General features: G+C 41.4%; 1 protein-coding gene across 1 annotated transcript in view; it reads left to right on the forward strand.

The window, feature by feature from the left end:
- PI4K2B (phosphatidylinositol 4-kinase type 2 beta) overlaps window positions 1-20,450 on the forward strand; it is a gene marked incomplete at its 5' end in the record, with an annotated part of 43,355 nt that overhangs the window by 18,139 nt on the left and 4,766 nt on the right. The window contains 7 exons of the mRNA XM_019552575.1: window positions 4,611-4,811; window positions 7,513-7,644; window positions 8,750-8,903; window positions 10,432-10,499; window positions 11,098-11,197; window positions 14,593-14,726; window positions 16,743-16,802. Of these exons, the coding sequence (XP_019408120.1) occupies window positions 4,611-4,811; window positions 7,513-7,644; window positions 8,750-8,903; window positions 10,432-10,499; window positions 11,098-11,197; window positions 14,593-14,726; window positions 16,743-16,802 (849 nt within the window). The remainder of the gene's footprint in view (window positions 1-4,610; window positions 4,812-7,512; window positions 7,645-8,749; window positions 8,904-10,431; window positions 10,500-11,097; window positions 11,198-14,592; window positions 14,727-16,742; window positions 16,803-20,450) is intronic.

The following is a 20,450-nucleotide window of genomic DNA, read 5'->3' on the forward strand; positions in this document are numbered from 1 at the left end:
CCCTCAACATCACTTCCCCTGCAGGGCTCTCACAAATGTGGCCCTTGATCATTTTTTCAAAGACCTTCCCCAGGATAGAAGTGAGGTTGATTGGCCTGTAGTTGCCAGGCTCTTCCTTCCTCCCCTTCTTGAAAATAGGGACCACATTGGCCCTTTTCCAGTCCTCAGGGGCTTGGCCCAAGCACCAGGAGTCCTTGAACAGCCATGCCAGTGGCTCTGCAATGACACCAGCCAATCCCCTCAGCACCCATGGATGAAGGTCATCTGGGCCCGCCAACTTGGATACATCTAAGCCCTCCAAGTAATCCTTAACTAGGTCTGAACTAACATTCGGGGGACTTGCATCCTTCCTGGGCCTCTCTACGCTATCACCCGAGAGCACCCTATTGTCAGCAGACAGGAACACGGAGGCAAAGAACTTGTTGAAGAGTTCTGCCTTCTCTCGTGTGTCCATTACCAACTGCCCTGCCTTGCCCCGTAAGGGTCCAATGTTACCCCAAGACTTCTTCTTGCTGCCTATATACTTGAAGAAGGGCTTTTTGTTATCCTTAATCCCAGAAACTAATCTAAGCTCCAGTGCTGCTTTAGCCTCCCTTACCAAATTCCTACAAGCTTGGGTCAGGAAGGTATACTCCTCCTTTGTCCCTGCCCCCTGCTTCCACCACCAGTACGCTTTTTTCTTTGCCCTCAGGCCAGCCTGGATATCCGTGCTCAGCCATGGAGGTTTCTTGGGCCCTTTTCCCACCTTCCTGTGCAGTGGAATTGTGTCCTGCTGTGCCCCAAGGACACACCTTGAGGAAGGACCACCGTTCCTGGACACCTATAGTAGCTACACCCTGGGCTCCGAGTGCTTCCTTGACTACTGCCCTGAGCACATCCAAGTTGGCTTTCCTAAAGTCAAGCATTTGTGCTGTGCTAGTTATCCTCTCTACTTTTTCTCTGAATAGCAAACTGGATCATTTCATGATCACTGTCCCCTAGCCTCCCTTGTACTAGCACCTCCGCCACCAGGTCATCCCCAGAGGCTAACACCAGATCCAGTACGGTGTCTTCCCTAGTGGGGACAAGTACCTTCTGCACAAAGTGTAGGTCCTGTACGCATGTCAGGAACCTTTGTGAGTGGCTAGACCTGGCTGACTGCTCCTCCCATTTGATGTCAGGGTAGTTCATATCACCCATGACCACAACATCCTTTGCATGCATGGCCTCCCCCAGCTGCCTGGAAAATTCCAGATCCAGCTCTTCCTCCTGATGTGGTGGCCTGTAGTAAACCCCTGCTACCAGATCGCTCTCCCCCTGCCCTTCTTGAAGTTTGACTCGTAGGGTCTCAGTTAAGCCTTTCTCTGGTCCCATTTGGAAGGTAGAACTGGTATACTGTTCCCTAACATAAAGCACAACCCCCCCACCTTTTTTCCCCTTCCAGTCTCTTCTAAAAAACCCATAGCCCTCTGTGTCTAATGCCCAGTCAAATGTTTCATCCCTCCCATGTCTCCACTAGGCCAACCAGGTCGATTTTACTAATTGCAAGCAGGAGAGCAAGCTCCTCCTGCTTGTTCCTCATGCTTCTTGAATTAGTGAAGAGACGCCCTTAATCCTTCTGCGGGAGCCCTGGGCACTGCCCCCCACCCCCAACCTGAGAGACAACTGGTCCCTTGGTGTATATATATACCTGAGCTCTTACCTGGGCAGGTCCTACACCTGGTTGAGTTTTTTCTTGTTCCTGTGGCTCCCCATCCCCCGACGAACTTAGTTTAAAGCCCGCCAGAGGAGGTCAACTAGCATGTAAGAAAACAAACTCTTACCTTTTGGGGGAGAGATGAAGACCATCACACCCCCAGACGCTCTCTGATCTGAAGTGTAGGTCATGGTCCAGGAAGCATGACACCAACTCTGGAGGCGCCAGTTCATCTCACCGGCGTGCAGCAATAGGAGGGCATGCAGCAAGTGGTGGTAGCTGTTTGTAAGGCAGGTACACACTGGATAATCCTCTGCAGTACTTAGAAAAAGGGTGGTTACCTTATCATTAACAGATCAGTGTTGCATGTAGGCATCCAGTTCATCCTACAGAGAAATAACCTGAAACATATGGGAAAAAGAATGTCAGAGTAAACCTTTGCAAGATGAAATGCTGTGTACTGTTTATAGTGTATTAATCTGGTGGCATATTGAATGAAACAAACATTAATTGTTTATAAATTTAGTTAAAAACTCTGTTGGACAGACTGGTTTTGGCTTTGTAATTTTACTTTTCTTTCTGATCTTTGACATGTAGAACATTTTCACTTCCAAACTTACTGCTGCCCACTTTAAGGATTTTTTTACAGTACACAGGAGAACAGTAGCATAGAGAGATACCATTTGAAAAGTTACTGCTATGTGGATAAATAGTAAAATCTGATTGAAACTTGAACTGAATTAGGGCTAGTCAATATAGTTTCTTTATGTATATCCACTAGGACTTTTCACAAACACATTTTTTAAAACTTCAGTGCAGGAGTTGATCTACTGTAGGCAACATTCCCATGGGAAACTGCTGTATATGTACATACTGGCAGGCTGAGTGTCACTATGCTACTGCTGTTTCAGAAGTACGCCATTGTATAGCTGATTTCACAGGTTTCTGTTGCCTTCTGACATGGCCTATGGTAATAAACAAAATAATCTATCCTTGTCCTACTCTGCCTGGATTTGCTTATCCAGGTCATAATTAGTGTTGTTTGTTCTGTGATGTTACTTAGAGCAGGACATGTCCAGTCCTGTAATCAAGCAATTGCCCTTATTTTTCCAAGTAGTGCAAAGCTACATTTTATGATATCATTTCTAAAGAAAATGATAGGGTTTGAAGAAATTTAAGCTAGTTTTGCAACTGTTGTTTTACATCTAGGCTGCTTATAAATACCAGTAAGTGGCAGCTTAAAATGCAGATCGTTGTGTTTCTGATTTGTCAAATTTATCCATTTTATTTGTAGCTGATAGTCCTATGAAAGAATTACATTTGTTAATGACTTCAGGACAAGATTATATATAGCTTTTTTTTTTTTAAAAGGGATGTGTGTGAATCACTTAGCCTGCTGGCTTTGTCTCGGGAGGCTCTGCTCCATGAGGATGTCCTCTGCCAGTCCTCCAAAGCAAAGTTCAGCCTTTATACAAACAAACCAAATACCTGTATCCCCTTCCCCACCTCCCCCCCACCCAGTATTTGAGGGAGTCTGGTTGGTAGATAGTTTAAGGGAATAATTCAAAGTTTTTACAGGTAAATGGAAACTTGAACTATTTTCTTCGTAAATTTTAACATATCTTATAGTAGTGTTCCACCCCCCCCCCCGAGCCTGTAAATTTCCTCTCCTAGTCTCTTTTAGAGATCCAATAGACATTTTTAGCATCTAGTAGGCCCTTTTGCTTTGAAAATAAGGAGTGTTGTGTAAATCACAAATACATTCATAAATCACCAGCTGATTTGTCTGGTAAGAATCTCGGTGAAAATCTATTTTGAATTAAAAGATCAGGACCAGCAATGCTAAGGAAAGATGCATTTGTCCCTCAGGAAGCTTATCCATTTTTGATTAAGAACAGCTCTGCTGCATGGGGGAAGTGGGTGCTAGAGTTGAATGTCTACTTTTAAGTTTACCAAAAAATGGTCAGGAAGCTGTTAATTGAAATGTGCTCTGAGGAAATGTTGGCATTAGGTACATAATTCATATAAGTTAATATCTATGTTCATTTCAGTCTTTTTTTTAGTGCTCGGTGTTGGTTTATGTAGCAGAGTTAAAAATTGTCCCTAAAGAACATACTTACAGATTTTCTGAAATTTAGAAATACAGTCTGTCAGACTGTGTTTATCTTTTAACAATACATGTAAAAGTAATCAACAGTTTATGTAATAGATACATCATTTTAAGCTTTTTGTCTCTTCAAAGTGAATGAATTGGCAATTGGAGGCATTGCCAAATTTTCAGCAACTGAATCTGAAGCATCTGTACAAGAGAAGACAGCTTATTAGAGATGTAACCAAATTAAAAAATTCATTGATCTTAATGTGACGTTTATTGTAGCCAGAAACAATATCTAACATTTCTATGAAAGACTAGTATACTATAGTTGGGTCAATAACATATATTGCCTACAAAAATCCCCACTTCTGTTAGGCAGGTATTTAGCACATTTTGCTTGGTATAGTTGCATATCTGTTTTTAACATGTTAATGGGGAGATATTATGTATAAGGAAATCTGACTAGAACTATCAAACTGAGAGGAAAGATGCATGGGTTTTTTAACAGCTGCATGTGACAGCTGAAAATACTCTTAACCTCATTTAGATTATAAATCAACAGTCCCTTTTAATATAAATAAAATCCCAAGCTTCTATGATCAAGAGTTTTTTACTTTCAATCCATGGCATTTCTGAACAAGCCATTTGTTTCCAACTTATGAATGAAGATGAAAAATGTTGTTGTTTGTTTAGGCTAAAATAACAAGCTGTAAAGCAGACTGTATTTACTGATAGCAAACTGCTTTAAATTTGAAACTGAGTTTCCCTCATCAACTTGAAAAATTCTTGCACTTTGTATTATTCTCTGTGTATGACTTAAATTTTGCATTTTTTCCTTAGAAAACTATTGGAGTATTCAAACCAAAATCTGAAGAGCCTTATGGTCATTTGAATCCAAAATGGACCAAATACTTTCACAAGATCTGTTGTCCTTGCTGCTTTGGCAGAGGCTGCCTTGTTCCTAATCAGGGATACCTTTCAGAAGCTGGTGCCTCTCTTGTGGATAACAAGCTGGGACTAGGAGTTGTACCAAAAACTAAGGTAAAATTTATACTACCTAATATGCTAGCACTTAAAGGATGTGTCTACACATGCTGCTACATTGCCATAGCAATGTACTACAGCAACGTAGCATCTGTGGGCAAAAACCATGACACTGCAGCTACATCACCATCATGATGTGCTCCCTCAGTATAGTATGTTGCTGTGGCCATGTAGTGGCTAAAAATAACGAAGCACATGGCACAGTAACAACAGTGCCATAGGGACATATGTAGATGTGCCCAGAGATGCAAAATATGTGCAGTCTAGAATTAAACTGATTGTATTTGTTCTATCCCAGATGGGGAAAAAATGAATCGGTATTGGGATAAGAATAGTGCATGTGGATTATTTGTGCCATTGTAACAGGGTTAAATAATAGCAACTTAGGAGAGGGGGGATGCTGGGGGCACAGTGGCACTAACTCATGTTCCCCTCTGGAAATTCTAAGTTGCTGCATTCCTTTGCTTTTAGCAAACAACTGCAATCTAGTGCACATCTCACCCTCTCTAGTCATAGAGAGGTGATGACCTACTATTGGGAAAAGTACTCCGAAGTTTCAGTGTTGATATTGGTATAAAGGTCCATGTACTTCTTATGTCTCAGTATGAATGATCAGTATGATTTCTGAAAGATTTCACCTATCTGAATTGCCTTTTTCAGCTGCAAATAAGTGGTACTAAAAAATTTGTTAAAAGCATTAAGATTGTGAAATCGAGCACTGACAAGTTAGGAAATGTCAGAACTGATGTTGGCCATGAACTATTACTTAATGCATGCCATATAGATCCTGCATTGATTACAAAACTAAAATTTATTTCATGCATTTTTCAAAGGTTCTCACAGCAGTGTTAGTACTTGAAAACATTAGCACTCGTTGTTGATGAAGTCTCACTTGGGGCACTCACTTGAAGTCTTACCTGGGTCCAGGTCTGGCCCCCACATTTAAAAAAAATACATAGATAAGAATAGAGCAATAAAAATAAGACATCTAGAAAATTGGAACGGATGAAAGAACTTAAATGTTCTCCTTTGCTGCAATTCAGCATTCCTACCCTGTGAGTTTTAATCAGTGCCTACAAAATGAAAAGCACACCAGTAGTGGCTGATGCTTAACAGCTTGATTTAAGACTGTGTGCAGATGTTCATTTCTTCTAACAGAAGAATAGCCCAGGAGTTGGGCTGAATATAACAGATTTTTCTTTTATCTACATGGTAGAGAAACACTTTACTCTGTATTTATTCACTGTTAAGAATAGTCACTGTACAACAGTTGGTAAATTACTCTTTTACATGGTTCCTTTGTATGAAGTATATATTTCTAAAATGCCATGTGTAAATGAAATAGCAAACTAAGTGTACATTGAAGGTATTATTGTATAGGTAATCTGACCCCTTGGCTGGAGAGCTTTACAGATGAGATCTCCAGGCAGGGGGCATTAGAAAGCTGCTCTAAGCCAGCTCTGCTCATATGGTAGTCCATTAATTGACAGCCAGTTCTTTCCTCTGCCTGGAAAGGGGGCAGGCTGTCAAGTGGAATTTGGGAGGGTTCCAGCCCTGCGAGACTGCCCTCATGCCTCCAAGAAGCTGATCCGCAGGAGAGTGGCATGCTCCCACAGTGGCAATGCTTCCTGTTCTCCCTGGCAGGAAAATAGTCTTGTTCTTTGTACTCTGGGAGCTAAGCAGAGGGAGTGGCTTGGCACAAAGCCCCTGACTGCTTCTCCTATTGACCGTTCCTGTGTGAGAAGGAGCTGAGGCAGCTCTTCCACTCCCCTCCAGCAGATGGGAGGTGGGGAGCAGTTGCTCCCCACACCTCCAGATTGTGGTGACCTCATTTCAGGTAGTCATGGGAGCATTTCCTCTGGCTCCATTCCTCCTGGTCCCCAGAAGTTAAGGCAGGGGAAAGTGTGCAGACATCATTTCCCTGAAGAAACTCTCCCAGAAGCTATTTTAATCCTAGTTGTTCCTGGGTTTTTCTCTGAGCTGCCATTTTTTGCTCTTGAACACATTTGTTTTCTACTGGGTGGCAGTTCTCTTGGTAGAAACTGAACTTATGTATGTTGTATATAAGACTTTGGCATCATATAGGATTTATGAAGCAGAGATGGTGATAATATCCAATTCTCCAGTTCAGCATTCATCTTCTCTAGGCATGGTGTCATGTTTTTAGTGCAGTCCTGTCATTCACTGTAGTGTGTCAGACTACTGGAGGGGTAAGAGTTTTGCAGCCAAACATTCTCATTTATGGCTTGATTAGTTCCTAGTTTGTTCCAAGACCTATGCAGTAAATGAGACTTGGGGATCTATGGGAAGAAATAGTATTTATCATGAAATTAAAGACTAATGAGCCAAAAGGACAATCAGGGCTGCTTAGTAGCCTAAATTCTGGCATTGTCTAACTTCCAGATCCCTGACTTCGTCAACCCATCATAGATCCTTGTATGTAATAGTAATACAAAATTATTGCACACTGGCAAGCAGGGACCCATGTAAGAACAATTAATTTAGAACATTCTGTCCAGCGTGCATTTACATGTTCAGCCATAATATTGTGTGTGTGTTCACATATTAAATTTGCTTGTGTGGGTTCAGGAAGCATTCTGTTGTCTTGACTTAGGCAGTTGGTAATCTACTTTATTATATGTCTATAATTAAAATCAAAATGAAAGGCAGTCCCAAGCTTTTAACTTTGTATTTTAAGGTTGTCTGGCTTGTCAGTGAGACTTTTAACTACAATGCAATAGATCGTGCAAAATCAAGAGGGAAAAAATATGCTTTAGAAAAAGTGCCAAAAGTTGCTAAAAAATTCCATCGGATTGGATTACCTCCTAAGGTAAGCTCTTCTAAGATGATTTGTCAGAGTTTGTCTCTTGGTTTTTACTGCTTGTGTCTGTGCATGCTGGATCAAAGCCAGGGCATTTGTAAGTAACTTCACTGCCTTAAGATCTGTTCAATCGGATTTTTTCCTGCAAGTGAAAGGGAGGTAGCTGTACATAAACTTTGGTCCAAGTCGTGAAATTTATCCCATTTGTTGATTTTTAAAAGCTCTGTTACATCATTGCACATCTACATTTTCTGTTAAGGACGAACACTTCCTTTTAAGGGAGAAATGTATCTTGTCTCTTTTTACATTTGTTCTTTGCTTATGCCCTTTTCCTTCCTGTAATAGTTACCTTTCTCTGCCTTTCAGTCTGTCTGCCCTCAGTATCTTTTCTGTACTATGCTGTTCTTCCTCTTCTTCTCTTTCTTGTTGTACTCATATCTGCTCCAAGCTTTTGAATCTTTCTTTCAAGCATTATTTTTTTTATTTAGATTCCTCATTTTATGTCCCTCAGTGTGTTCTTTCTTTTACTGTCTCCTGTCTTTCTAAGCAAAACCCTATAAGAACAACATTCTTTCCTTGCACTCACCAAATCTTCCTGCAGTGTTCTTTTGTAAGTCAAGCAAATGCACAGACTTATGACTTAGCTGCAGCATGCAGGTGCCCAAGAATTTCCATCCATAGGATAAATGCTTTGCAGGCTCCCTGTGGAAGAATCATATGAACCCACGTATGGATTTGTAAGTGCAGGCTTTTCTGACAAAGTAAATCTTTCATCCTTTCAAACTTTTTCTGTGCTTCTCCCCAATATGTAGAGCCTCCCAGGTGTGTTTGTGGGGGGTTTTTTTCTTCCCCATACTGAATGGCTCCTATACGTGTGCAGGGAAGCTGTTTTGGTGTACTGTAACTACAGTGTGTCGGAGCATACTCAGTTAATTGCTGGAGTGTGCTAATTACTCTGAACTTTCTAGACAAAAAACAGTTTTTATAACTGTCTGCAGGAAGCAATGTGTTTAATTCTTGAGTTCAGAACTTGTAAGGACCTCATCAGATTTTTCAGTTTACTGTTAAATTTAATCTACTTGAATATTCTCAATGTAGGTTTTTGAAATTGCAGGTTGGCTCCTTCCAGCTGTTTGTTGAGGGATATAAGGAAGCTGAATACTGGCTCAGGAAATTTGAAACTGATCCTTTACCTGAGAATACCAGGAAACAATTTCAGTCACAGTTTGAGAGATTGGTTACCTTGGATTATGTCATCAGAAATACAGGTACTTATCAGACTATCTTTTATCTTGAGACAGAAATAATAAATAACGTTGACTGAGTGTAACGTTCTTGTAATAAATACGTTTTGTTTGCTTTTCCAAAGGCTGCAAGCTAGAAATTTTTATGTGAGCATGTGAAGTATTTTAGCTTCAGCTGTCTTTAAAACTTACTAAGCGTCATAGTAGCTACATAAGCAACATATTCTTTTCTTTCATTTTTTCCCTTTTTGGAGGAACTATTGAGAGGTAAGAGCAATATGTATTAAGTCAAACAGAAGTTAAGAGATGAAGTGTTTTAATGAATGCTGTTACCTGGCTTCACTTCTGAAGTCATTAAGGGAAATCTGACGTCTGGTAGAAGAACCATGTTCATGTTCTACTTCTCATATTCTAAGGTCTGAAGGACACTGGATTTTGAAAGAGAAGCCATTGTTGTCGGATCCTTCTATTGAGTGGAAGTATATAGCAGCCTAAGTGTACTTTTGCTAAAGAACTGGTATTCAGTATTGCCAGGCACTGAAGGAGAGCTGGGAAATAGGCCTCCTATGACTTCTCCTGTGTAACTGCTTCTGTGTAGCCCTGTACTTGAATATGTAGGAAGGTCAGTTTCCTCAATGAGTACAAAAAGTCTATCAATGTAGATGTCCCCTCCATTGCTGTTGGTCTTCTTCATACCCTCTTTCTGTAGTTTCCTTTTCCTTTCCTGTCTTCAGTGTCTATACAGATGAAGCAGACTCAAAAGGGGAGAAGCAGACACAGGGTAGAATGTTTTAGGATAAGGCTCTAGTGCTTGTGAACCTCTAATATAGTGTGCTAACCTAGTCAATAGCTAAACTTTAGTACCTCCAAACCATTACTGTTTATGGACTCATTGGAGGACTATGTTTAAAAAAAAGAAGAAAGGAAAAAAGCATCCACTTAATTATTGTAGAACAACAAAAAGATTCAGTGTCTGGATACTCATCCAGATCTCTAAAGGACCTCTTTTGCCAAACAACCTTCTGTAGCAACACAGTTCCTTTTCTACCCAGCAGACCCTATGAAAGAAGCAACAGTCTTTTCAGAATTGAAGATGACTTCCTTATTTCCCTATTTCACAGCTGTTTTGCACAAGTCATTTTCCCCTTTTTGGGTGGTTAGCTGAAGTTTTCAAATAGGATTCATTTTTGAATATCTGTGGTTGATCCTGCCACTGGTACAACTGTTTTCCACTGACAGAGAACCCATACGTGCTGTCCTCCTTGATATTGTGCAGTATGCTCAGTTGGTTAGGGGGAATGCAAGCCAGGAATATACAGTTCAATTCAAAATTGGAAAAAGTTGCATAAAAAACTTTTTAATAATCTTTCCAATCTAATGTTATGGTCTAATACACAAATTTTACAGAATCTAAATGAGATTTCTTGTTGGAAACATTTGGGTGATATTTTTTGTTGGATCTTTTTGCAAATATTTTCAGTTAAATGAAAATTGTTATACACTATTTTGAAAAATTGTTTTACAAAGATCACATATGCTCTCCCTTTTAAAGACAGGGGTAATGATAACTGGTTAGTCAGATATGAAAAAGAAGCTGATGGAATTGACCTATCAGATAAGGTAAGGAAAATCCATGTTTTTAAAAATTCATGTCAAGGCATAATTTGAGCTTTTTTTACAGGCTGCAGTAATTTGTTGAAATAGTAGTATATGGTATTCCTTATCTAGGAATCTAATTCTGATACTGCAGTGATTCAGGACAAATGTATAGGTGTGCCTTTAGGATGGAATTTAATTAGATTGATCTGATTTTATAGCAGGGGGGATTACCTTTATATTAATAAATAGGAAGGTTTTTCAGCACACGTTTTATAATAATGGTTGTTCACTTGTATAAAAACACAGTCCCTTAGGTCCGTTATACTCTGTTCTGCTATTTTGGGTGCAGTTTTGCTTTTATATTTACATTGGGTCTTCCGGTTGTCTTGATGTGTCTATTTTGGTGACTCATTTACAGGAAAGTGTAGGCAAACCTTAACTGCCTACATTCTGGTTTGATTTTGGGTATTTTCACATAATGTTTAGACTTTGTAAAGAGTTAAACCATAGTGTTGTCACTAATTGGGCACTGGTTTACAGTTTTAAAACTCTTAATGCATTTTTCTAATATTTTTGTGTGTGTATAAATCATTACTAATTTGGAAATACTCCCCCCCAGGATATCCATTGGACTACTAGTAAAGAATCTATTATTAAAATTGCTGCAATTGACAATGGTTTAGCTTTTCCCTTTAAGCATCCTGATGAGTGGAGAGCATGTGAGTATTATGTTCTTTAATCTGTTTTATTTTTAACTATTAAAAATAAAAGTAACTATTAAATTGGCATTCTTAGATTACTTTTTGAAGACTGTTTCACTGTGGTCACTTTTTTCTCCTCTTCAACAGCTTTAAGTTGTTAAAACTCCAAAGATTTAAACTCAGTTTTTAAACTCAAAGTTAAGTTGTTAACCCCCACCGCCTTTCTTTTTTCTTCCCCCTGGTTGGTGCTTGTGGTATCTACTTCAGTCTTGGAAGCTAAATAGTACTGAGTCTGGCAAAACCCACCTGGGAATCCCAGGTGCTGTAGGCAGCTGTCATCTTCTTTGATATATTATATTTCTGAATTACTGTTGTCCCTCCCCCCCCCCCCGACCTATTTTAATCTCCTCCCTCTATCCCCCTTCCTTATTTTTCTCTCCTTTTAGTTACTTCTCCCTTTTGACAACAAGCACGGCTGGTGCTTGATGGTGGGAAGGTGGAGAAGGGAGATGGCTAAAAACAAAAGGGCCCTGGAATTGGCAGGGTGGGGTGCCAAAAAGAGTAGAGGGGGCCATCAGGATTGGACCTTTGGCTTTTAGTGCTGGACTATCCGACAGAGGCAGCTGCCTACCTACTTGGCTCAGAAAGTGGCACGTATATAGCATTTCTATGATGTAGACGCTAAGGTAACTTTTAGTCAAAAGCTTGAGCAGACTAAATATAGATGCACCTTTTAGTTTCACAGTACTGTAGTTGTGACTACCTCCAGTACAGTGTTTAGAGCACTGAGCTAGATTTCCTGCAGTGATGCTCAACTTTATAGTTTCTAGTTTCTAGGGTCGGAAGGGACCTGAGTAGATCATCTAGTTGGAACCCCTGCCATGGCAGGAAAGATTACTGGAGTCAAACGACCCCAGCAAGGTGTTCATCTAACCTCCTCTTAAAGACCCCCAGGGTAGGAGCCAGCACCACTTCATTTGGAAGTTGGTTCCAGATCCTAGCCACCCTGACCGTGAAGTAGCACCTCCTGATATCTAACCTAAACCTACCCTCTGCCAGCTTGTGACCGTTATTCCTGGTCACTCCTGGCAGTGCTCGGGGGAACAGGGACTTCCCCAATGCCTGCTGATCCCCCCTGACTAGTTTGTAACAGGCCACTACATCCCCCCTCAGCCTCCTCTTGTGGAGGCTGAACAGGTTCAGGTCCCATAGCCTCTCCTCATAGGGCCTGCCTTGCTGCCCCTGATCATGCAAGTGGCCTTCTTCTGGACCCTCTCCATGTTGTCCACATCCCTCTTGAAGTGTAGCACCCAGAACTGGATTCAGTACTCCAGCTGCAGCCTGACCAGTGCCACATAGAGGGGGAGAATCACCTCCTTGGACCTGCTTGAGATGCATTATCTGACCCTGCAAGCTGGATGAGAGGCACAATGTGATTCCAGCATGGGGTTGGGGTCTGGGGCTGGTGTGCAGGTGATTCAGCTGTGTGTTTGTCTGCCTGATACAGCTGTGGGCTGCTCAGGTCCAAACCAGCTCAAGGCTCACAGAGCTGCTACTGCTTCCTTGCTGTCAAGTTTCTGAACTGTGGAGAGCACTGCAAGCTAGAAGATAGGGCTCCATGAGCCAGATCTAGCCTGCCAGCTGTAGGTTGACCACCACTGCTTTACAGGGAACTAATTGCGTAACTAAGGATAGACCGCTGGCTCAGCATGGTCCAGTTCACCCTGCTGAGAAGTAGGGTAGATGAGCTTTGTGCAGTTGAGGCTAAACTGCCACTGACTGGAACTAGCTCATCTGTCATTAAGCTGCAGTAAATTCTGTGAGTGAAATGTATAGGTACACTAAGGTTAAAGAGGATTACAGTTTTTTGGTTCAGTATAACTGGTTACAAATCTCATGTAAGCAGCTTTGGAACTCTCCGCTGGAGTTGGAAAAGATTAATGCAGTACTTGTCAAACTAAACGTTCATTTTGGTATACTTCAGAATCTTTAGTGTTGGTGTTCAGATCTTTTGTCTTTTTAACCTAAGCCTTACTATATCAAGAACATAAAATCTGGCTCTTATAAAGGTGTTGACTTTACAGCTTAATACATTTAAGAAAAGATTTGTTAGTATGAAATCTTTTTTTATTATTCAAGCTACTTGGGGTGGGGAGTAAAATCTGAATAAGTTGAAGAATAGGGCTGTGTCCACACATGCAGTCACATTTGGTTTGTGGCACCACAAACCATACTCATTGCACATTGAAACTGTATGCAGTGTTGCTAATTTGCAGCGCTGGGGCAAAATTTGCTACGGGGATTTCCCAGTAGCAAAAAACACACCCCCACGGGTGAAAAGGGTAGCACAGTGCAAGAAAACATCATTTACTGTGAGAGTTTTCCACGTGCTGCTTCCCAACTGGCTGGAGTGCAGGGTGCCTCATTGCAGGGGCTGCCTGCCAGCTAGCCCCACATAGAGGCACCCTGTGTCACCACCCTTGCTGGGCAGCGCCCCCACCCAGCTCTAGTCCCTGCTTCTGCCCCACTCTCTCCCTCACCATGGGGGGCCACAATTGGCTTCCCCATACCCCTTCCCCTCCACAGACTTACCTGCAAGGCACTGTTCCTCATGCTGCCCTCCTGTGCTCCTGTAAATAAGTTACTGGATTGGTATCAGCTAACACGCCTGGTGAATAATCGGCTATTGATATTGGCCAATAAAATCTCTTGGTGCACCCCTACTTTAAAGTCAAATATCTGAAAAGTTTATTTGGTTGCAGGTGCTATATCACTCGTGCACAAATTGCATACCTACGATTGAGGGAGAAAAGTCTTTGCTTTGCCAGTCAGTGGCAGGGGTTGGCAACCTCTGGGCTGGATCCAGCCCATAAAGCTATTTGATCCAGGCTGCAGATACAGGCCTTTGACATCCGTTACTTTCCCGTGCAACCCTGGGGAAAAGTGCTAGCTGTGGATGTTTTCCCCATGCCAAGGACAGGCAAAAGTGGTGGTAGTGGCTGGGTTCTAGCACCTGGCTCCCTCTGACCTAAATTGAGTCGGTCAGGCCTGCAGCCTTAAAAAGTAGCCAGTCACTGGTATATTGCATTCTGTATTTTAGTGATACTTTTCCCCCCTTATTTCTTCAATTAAATATTTATTACTATAAATACGCTTTAATTTCTTTTATACTTTATGAAAAGTTGAAGCCTTTGTGGCCATTGTTTTTAAGTTGTAATTCTGGCCAAACAATGAATGTAACAGTAGTAAACAAATCGGGAATAAGGTTCATGTGAATATAACTTCTGTCAGCCAGCGGTTACCAAATGATTTAGAATTTTGATAGCTAATTGCAGGTTATTTTGATTGGAGAGTACTAGAAACTCTAATTTGTTCCTGTTAATAATCAAGAAATTGAATTTTTTTTCAATTAGATCCATTTCATTGGGCTTGGCTTTCTCAAGCAAAAGTTCCTTTCTCCCAAGAGACCAGAGATTTAATTCTCCCTCGCATTTCTGATATGAACTTTGTACAGGATCTTTGTGAAGATCTTTATGAATTATTTAAGGTGAGTCTACAGCTACTCCAGTGATTTTAACAGTTAACTTGAATGTGGAAGGAAAACTTTAAACAACTGTTTTTCCCCATGATACTACTTTAGCTCCAGTGCTAGGATACAAATAGTAGTGATATATATCTAAATGTTTTTCACTGAATCATTGTTTGAGAAAAGTGAAATGGCTAGAAATGAGCTTTATTAATAGCCTTTTAATGTGTGTTTTATATTATCAGTTAAAGTTAAGTAAGCATCAGTATAAATTTGTCACTTTAAAATGCCTGTCAGTACTTACTTTTCCAAACTACAGAAATGTATTCAAAGTGCTTCATTCAGTGTAGCTTCAGGTATTTTAAATCTTATTATTTTATCTTCAAAGTGACATTAAAATCTGGAATCTATTCAAGAATGGATTTGCAGATAGCTAACACGTCAAATTGTGCATTGCAGTATATATGTGTATGTAGGCCTCCTTTTACTCTGATTATCAGAAACATTCATCATAAAATTAAAATCTTGATAAGGTTTGTAAAACTAATAAACTTGTATTAGTATTAGAATTTGTAAATTCGTATCTTACATGCTGAATATTCCTGAGGACACAGGGCCAAGGGGACAGGGGCCATTCAGTATAACATGCAGCTTGCAATTATATACATGCATTTATTTGAAAAACAGTGGTCCTAGAACATGTTTCTTAATGTAATTTTGTATTTGTCTGGCCCCAGTGTGTTCAAAATACCAGTATCATCTTTGGCAATTCTGTTGTAATACATTAGTGCTGAGAATTTAATGGGTGTGGAGGCTGGGGTGTTTCCTTGCCCTTTTACAGGAAGTCCCTGTAGGTCAGACTTGAGTGGGAAGGTAGAAAGGTGGAAATTGCTTCTTGAAGGTTCAGATCAAGTTTAGTAGGGCTGTGTGAAGCTTTGGTCACTGACTTGATTTGGAGGAAATTTGGCTCAGTTGGGTGGCCAAATCTCCAAATCTGAATTGAATCAAGAGACCCAAATCAAAGCCTCTGATTCAATTTGGAGAGATTCAACAATAGACATAGATTTGTGTTTTTTCTACGTACCTCAAGGTACCAGGCGCGGCTTGTGAACACCGAGATGGTGGGGCAGACGGAGCATCCAATGGGAGCAATGGGAGGGGGGTTCCCCACCCTCTTGGTGGTAGACCCAGAAGTGGGACCCCCCCCCCCCCCCCACCCCGCACTCCCTTGGGATGCTCCATCTGCCCCAGCATTTCATTGTTTACAAGCCTTGCCTGGTATGTTGAGGTACATAGCAAAAACATTTAAATCTGTCTGTGTCTGTGGCCGAATTGCCGATTTCTCTGAATTGGAAGGGAATCTTCAGATACAGCCAGATTGATTTGGGGTGGTGATCTGAATTAGTGAACTGAATTGCTGTCCCTCGATTTGGGCCGATTCCAAATTGAATACTGCCTGCTTTGCATACCCCTGGTATTTAGCTTGTAATCTTACCCATTGCTCTAATCCTGTAAAGCCATAAAATGATTTTTTTTTTTTTTTAACAGAAATTTTATACTTTTATCAGAAACGTTACTAGCTGTTAGAGGTAATATTATAATGGAAAAAATAGGAAAAACGGATTAAATCCTTATAATGGAAAAACTGTCTTTTACTTTGTGCACATATGGATTGCTTTGGTTAGCTACCTTTCCTGTTTCCTGTCTAGTTCTTTCTGTGGCTCTTCTACATAGAGAAATATTTTAAAACAGGGCTGCAAATCCACAGAGAAGACCTAAGACTTGGAATTTCTTTTATGTTGACAGTATCCTTTTAAGTGTCTAAGTACTGTCAGTCTGCCTTCCCAAGCAATGTTTGCTGTTTTGTAGTTGAAATGTACTTCCTGATTTTAGTTTGTCTCAAACATATGCGTAAACTTTTATAGTGCAGTTGTTGTTCTTTGGGTAAAAACTATTGGTTACATAGTTCCTAAGAAATGTAATTTTTTAAAATAGTCTGAAAATAACGTATCTTTTTATTATTTACTTTGAGTAAAGACGGATAAAGGATTTGACAAGGCTACTTTTGAAAACCAAATGTCTGTGATGCGGGGACAGGTAAGGCTAATTATTAAATTTCTTAACAAGGAGTACTGAAAGTAATGCCTAGTAAATGGAACATATAGGTGCATAGATAGCATCTCTGAAAGTGCAGACAGATGGCAGGATGACTGAACATACACATTAATTTAGACACTGTTCCCACTGTCTTATGAATGAGGCAGTAGGAAGCTTATATTGATATTGGTTTTGCCAATTTGCCATTTGTAGATAAAGAACTATTTCTAATGTTACCAGTTTACTGTGCTAAAACAAACCCCTTTAACGCACAAAATGGCTATAAAATCAAATGTATTGAAAATTCACAATGCTGTTTACAATATGCAACTTGAAAAAATATGTTTTGAGGAAATTGGCATGCAAGTAAATCAACAATTGAGAAACTAAATTATCTTGGTAGTTAACATATTAAGAGAGTTAAGGACATTCAGGAGACTCCATCTATTCTTAAGTATGTGACTTTATCAGAAGACAATATTCTGAGGTCTAACACATACTAAGAGAAACCAGCAGAGATGCTTTATAAATCATTTTTATCAAACGTTTAGTCCTTTGGATTTAAACGTTAGATTTCACTTTAATGTACTTCAAGTATAGCACCATATTGTATTTCTATTTTAAAACTGGATTTTGATCAGAGTGCTATCCATTTTTTTAGGATGCTCAGACAATTAATTTATTAGAAGTTTCAGGAAACCTACACCTGACTGCTTCTGAGACTATTAAAATATATATAGAAAATTGTTCTTATTCTTTTGTACTTCTGTGGTATGCAAGAAACATAACACAATCTGTCAATATATTGAACAAACTGACTTGTAATACGCAAGCTGTTCTCATTTTGCATCAATCACTTAAGTAAGAAAATTACTTTCATTTAAAAAAAAAAAAGGCGGGGTGGAGGAGACTACAAGTAATCTGCCCTATATATAACCACTAATCAGTTATTTGTAAACTGGTCAGGTTTCTGCTAAAGTTGCTATTTTCAATTGACATTTGTCTGCATGCTAATTAACAAGACTTGGACACTGATTTTGATGTTATGGAAAACAGGTCTTGTAAAACCTGATTTGTATTTTTATATAAATAGTGTACATATGGGAACTATAGTTATTGATGCAACAATTAGTAAATTAAAAACCAGCTAACTAAAAAAATCTCAGAAAGCTGTTCTCACTGGATAATAATCAGTGGATGTGCATGTTTCTAGTGGGGTCACCACTGATTTATACTGGACCTGATGTTATTTTTAAAAAATTCAGTAATGATCTGGAATTAGGATAAAGTGGACAAAATTTGCTGGTGAGATTCAAACTGAAGTTGTAAACTATAAGCATTGGGTGGTCAGACAGCAATCTGGATCATGTCATTTTGACCCATTCAAACCAAAGATGTTTGAGTGTAGCAAAATGCAGAATTCATAATATAGGTACAAAGAATTCAGGTGGGTCCAGGTGGCATTGTTAGGACGAGCTACTACCCCTGTTGGAAAGACTATTCCAAAAGCTCATTTATTAGGGAGTTGGGAAGATTCTCCTGATTTTTTTTTTTTTCCCCCCCCCCAACTTAAATTTATTCGCATCCAGTTTATCCCCACTTATTTGTGTTCCCATATTATCCTTTAGCATCACCAGTTCTCCCCTCCACCATTATTTGCCAGCCTAAACAAGCCAAGCTCTTTTGGAGTAAGTCTACACTGCTAGTTAGGCTGACCATCAGACTGCTCTTGAGCTCGTGTACATGGACCATCTATACTAAAAAGCCTTAAGCTTTTTCTCCTGTGGCAGGAGTCTAGCTGTTCCCCACCCAAGGAAGCACTGTTAATCTTTCAGCCCTGGGAACTGGCCTCCTCTTATCCTGACCCTTTCTGCAGTGTGTTCAGAACTCAGACATTCACTGCAAGCCACGCATGTAGAAAATCTATCTGCAGCCTACATCTTCCACTTCCTGAGCCTAGTGCCAGCAATTGGAGCCAAGCACAGGAGGGGCAAGTAGTGGCCAGAACAGACCCTAGGAGTTCTTGATTTCCTGTTTTCCAGTCAGATGGTACCACCTCTAAGTTGAGAGATTTATTAAAAGTCCTTCTTACCAGACCTGTGACTTCTGTATGCCAGGTCTTTCAGAATTCTGGTGCCCTCAGCTTGTGCACATTAAGCTCTTTGACTGTTTCATAGATTTCATAGACATTTGGGCTGGAAGGGACCCTGGAGGATTGTTGAGTCCAGCCCCCCGCCCCAGGGGCAGGAAGTCAGCAGGGATCATAGGATCCCAGCAAGATAAGCATCCAAATGTGTCTTGAAGGCATTCAAAGTGGGTGCTTGAACCACCTCTGGCAGCAGTCTATTCCAAAACTTGGGGGCTCAGACAGTGAAGAAGTTCTTTCTTATGTCCAGCCTGAATTGGTCATGGCGCAGTTTTTGACTGTTAGATCTTGTCCTCCCTTGGGGCGCTCTGGTGAACAGACATTCCCCCAGATCCTAATGAGTACCATCTATCTCAGATATGCTATCTGCATAATCTGAGGCTATGGAAGGATGGCTAATATGCACAATCTGCCTTTGGTAACTCTAGTCGCTGCATGCAGCGGGTGCTCCGTGGCTGCACCGCATGTGGTGGCCACTCTAGGACACGCTGCTGCATCCAACACGTGCCAGAGTTAGGTGCCAGTGGGTGCCACATGCAGCATGCAGGGCCCCCTTCATCCCATGTACTGCCTGTGGGTAGACTTCAAAAGTAACAGGCAGTACCAAAGGCCAGATGATGGGGCTGTACCGTATCTTTTGGAATTACACTGATATATTGGTTGCATATCTGATCGGCACCAATTAAAAGGAAAATTAATATTATTGGAACCTGGGTGTTTTTGGCCAGTGTAGTCGATTTAATGTCACCGACTGCACGCATGCCTGCAGTTCTAGCATGCACATGGCTGGGAATGCAGTGTGGCAGTTTGGAGAGTAGTGTCCTGCTGGTAAATCTGTGTGGGGAAGGAGGCATGGGGGGGCAGATCGAGGCCTTCCTTGCCCCCCTTAGTGAGGGAGGGAGTGGAGCAGGGGCAAGCGCTGCCCAGCCAGAGCAGTGAATGCAACTCTGGGGCCAAAAGCAGAACAGCCATGGGTAGTGTGGGAGGGGTGGGGCAGCTTGCTGCCACTGCACATTCAAAAGGGAGGCATGGGGTGCATATGCCCCTCAGGATTTGTGCATGGGGCAAGAGCAGGCTCAGCCAGGGGTGCTGGCCTCTTCCTGGTGGCAGGGGAGAGGGCTGGACTGGGGTGGGCTCCAAGTGGGTGGGAGTAGATGGGCAGCAGTGCCTCTGGGAGGGGTGGCTATGGGGTGGGCTATAGCCACTGGAAGATTCCCCATAGCCCCCCCCCTCCCAGTGCTGTTGCTACCTGCCCCACCCCTGCCCACCCTCACTCCACTCAAAAATTGTGGGGCGGGGAGGGCACATGGCTCCCCTGCGTGCAGCAGTGGGGAGGTGCCCCCTGTCAAGCTGCCCATGGCTCTGTCCCCCTTCCAGCCTTGGGGTTGCATTCACCACCCTGGCTGGGCATCACCTGCCCTTACCCCACTCCCTCCTTTACTGTGGGGGCCTTGTTCTGCACCCCCCCCCTCCCCAGCCCTGACTTACTGGCAGGACATTAC

This window comes from Crocodylus porosus, unplaced genomic scaffold (assembly GCF_001723895.1).
Source record: "Crocodylus porosus isolate Cpor-Errol unplaced genomic scaffold, CroPor_comp1, whole genome shotgun sequence".
In the NCBI taxonomy this organism is placed as follows: domain Eukaryota; kingdom Metazoa; phylum Chordata; order Crocodylia; family Crocodylidae; genus Crocodylus; species Crocodylus porosus.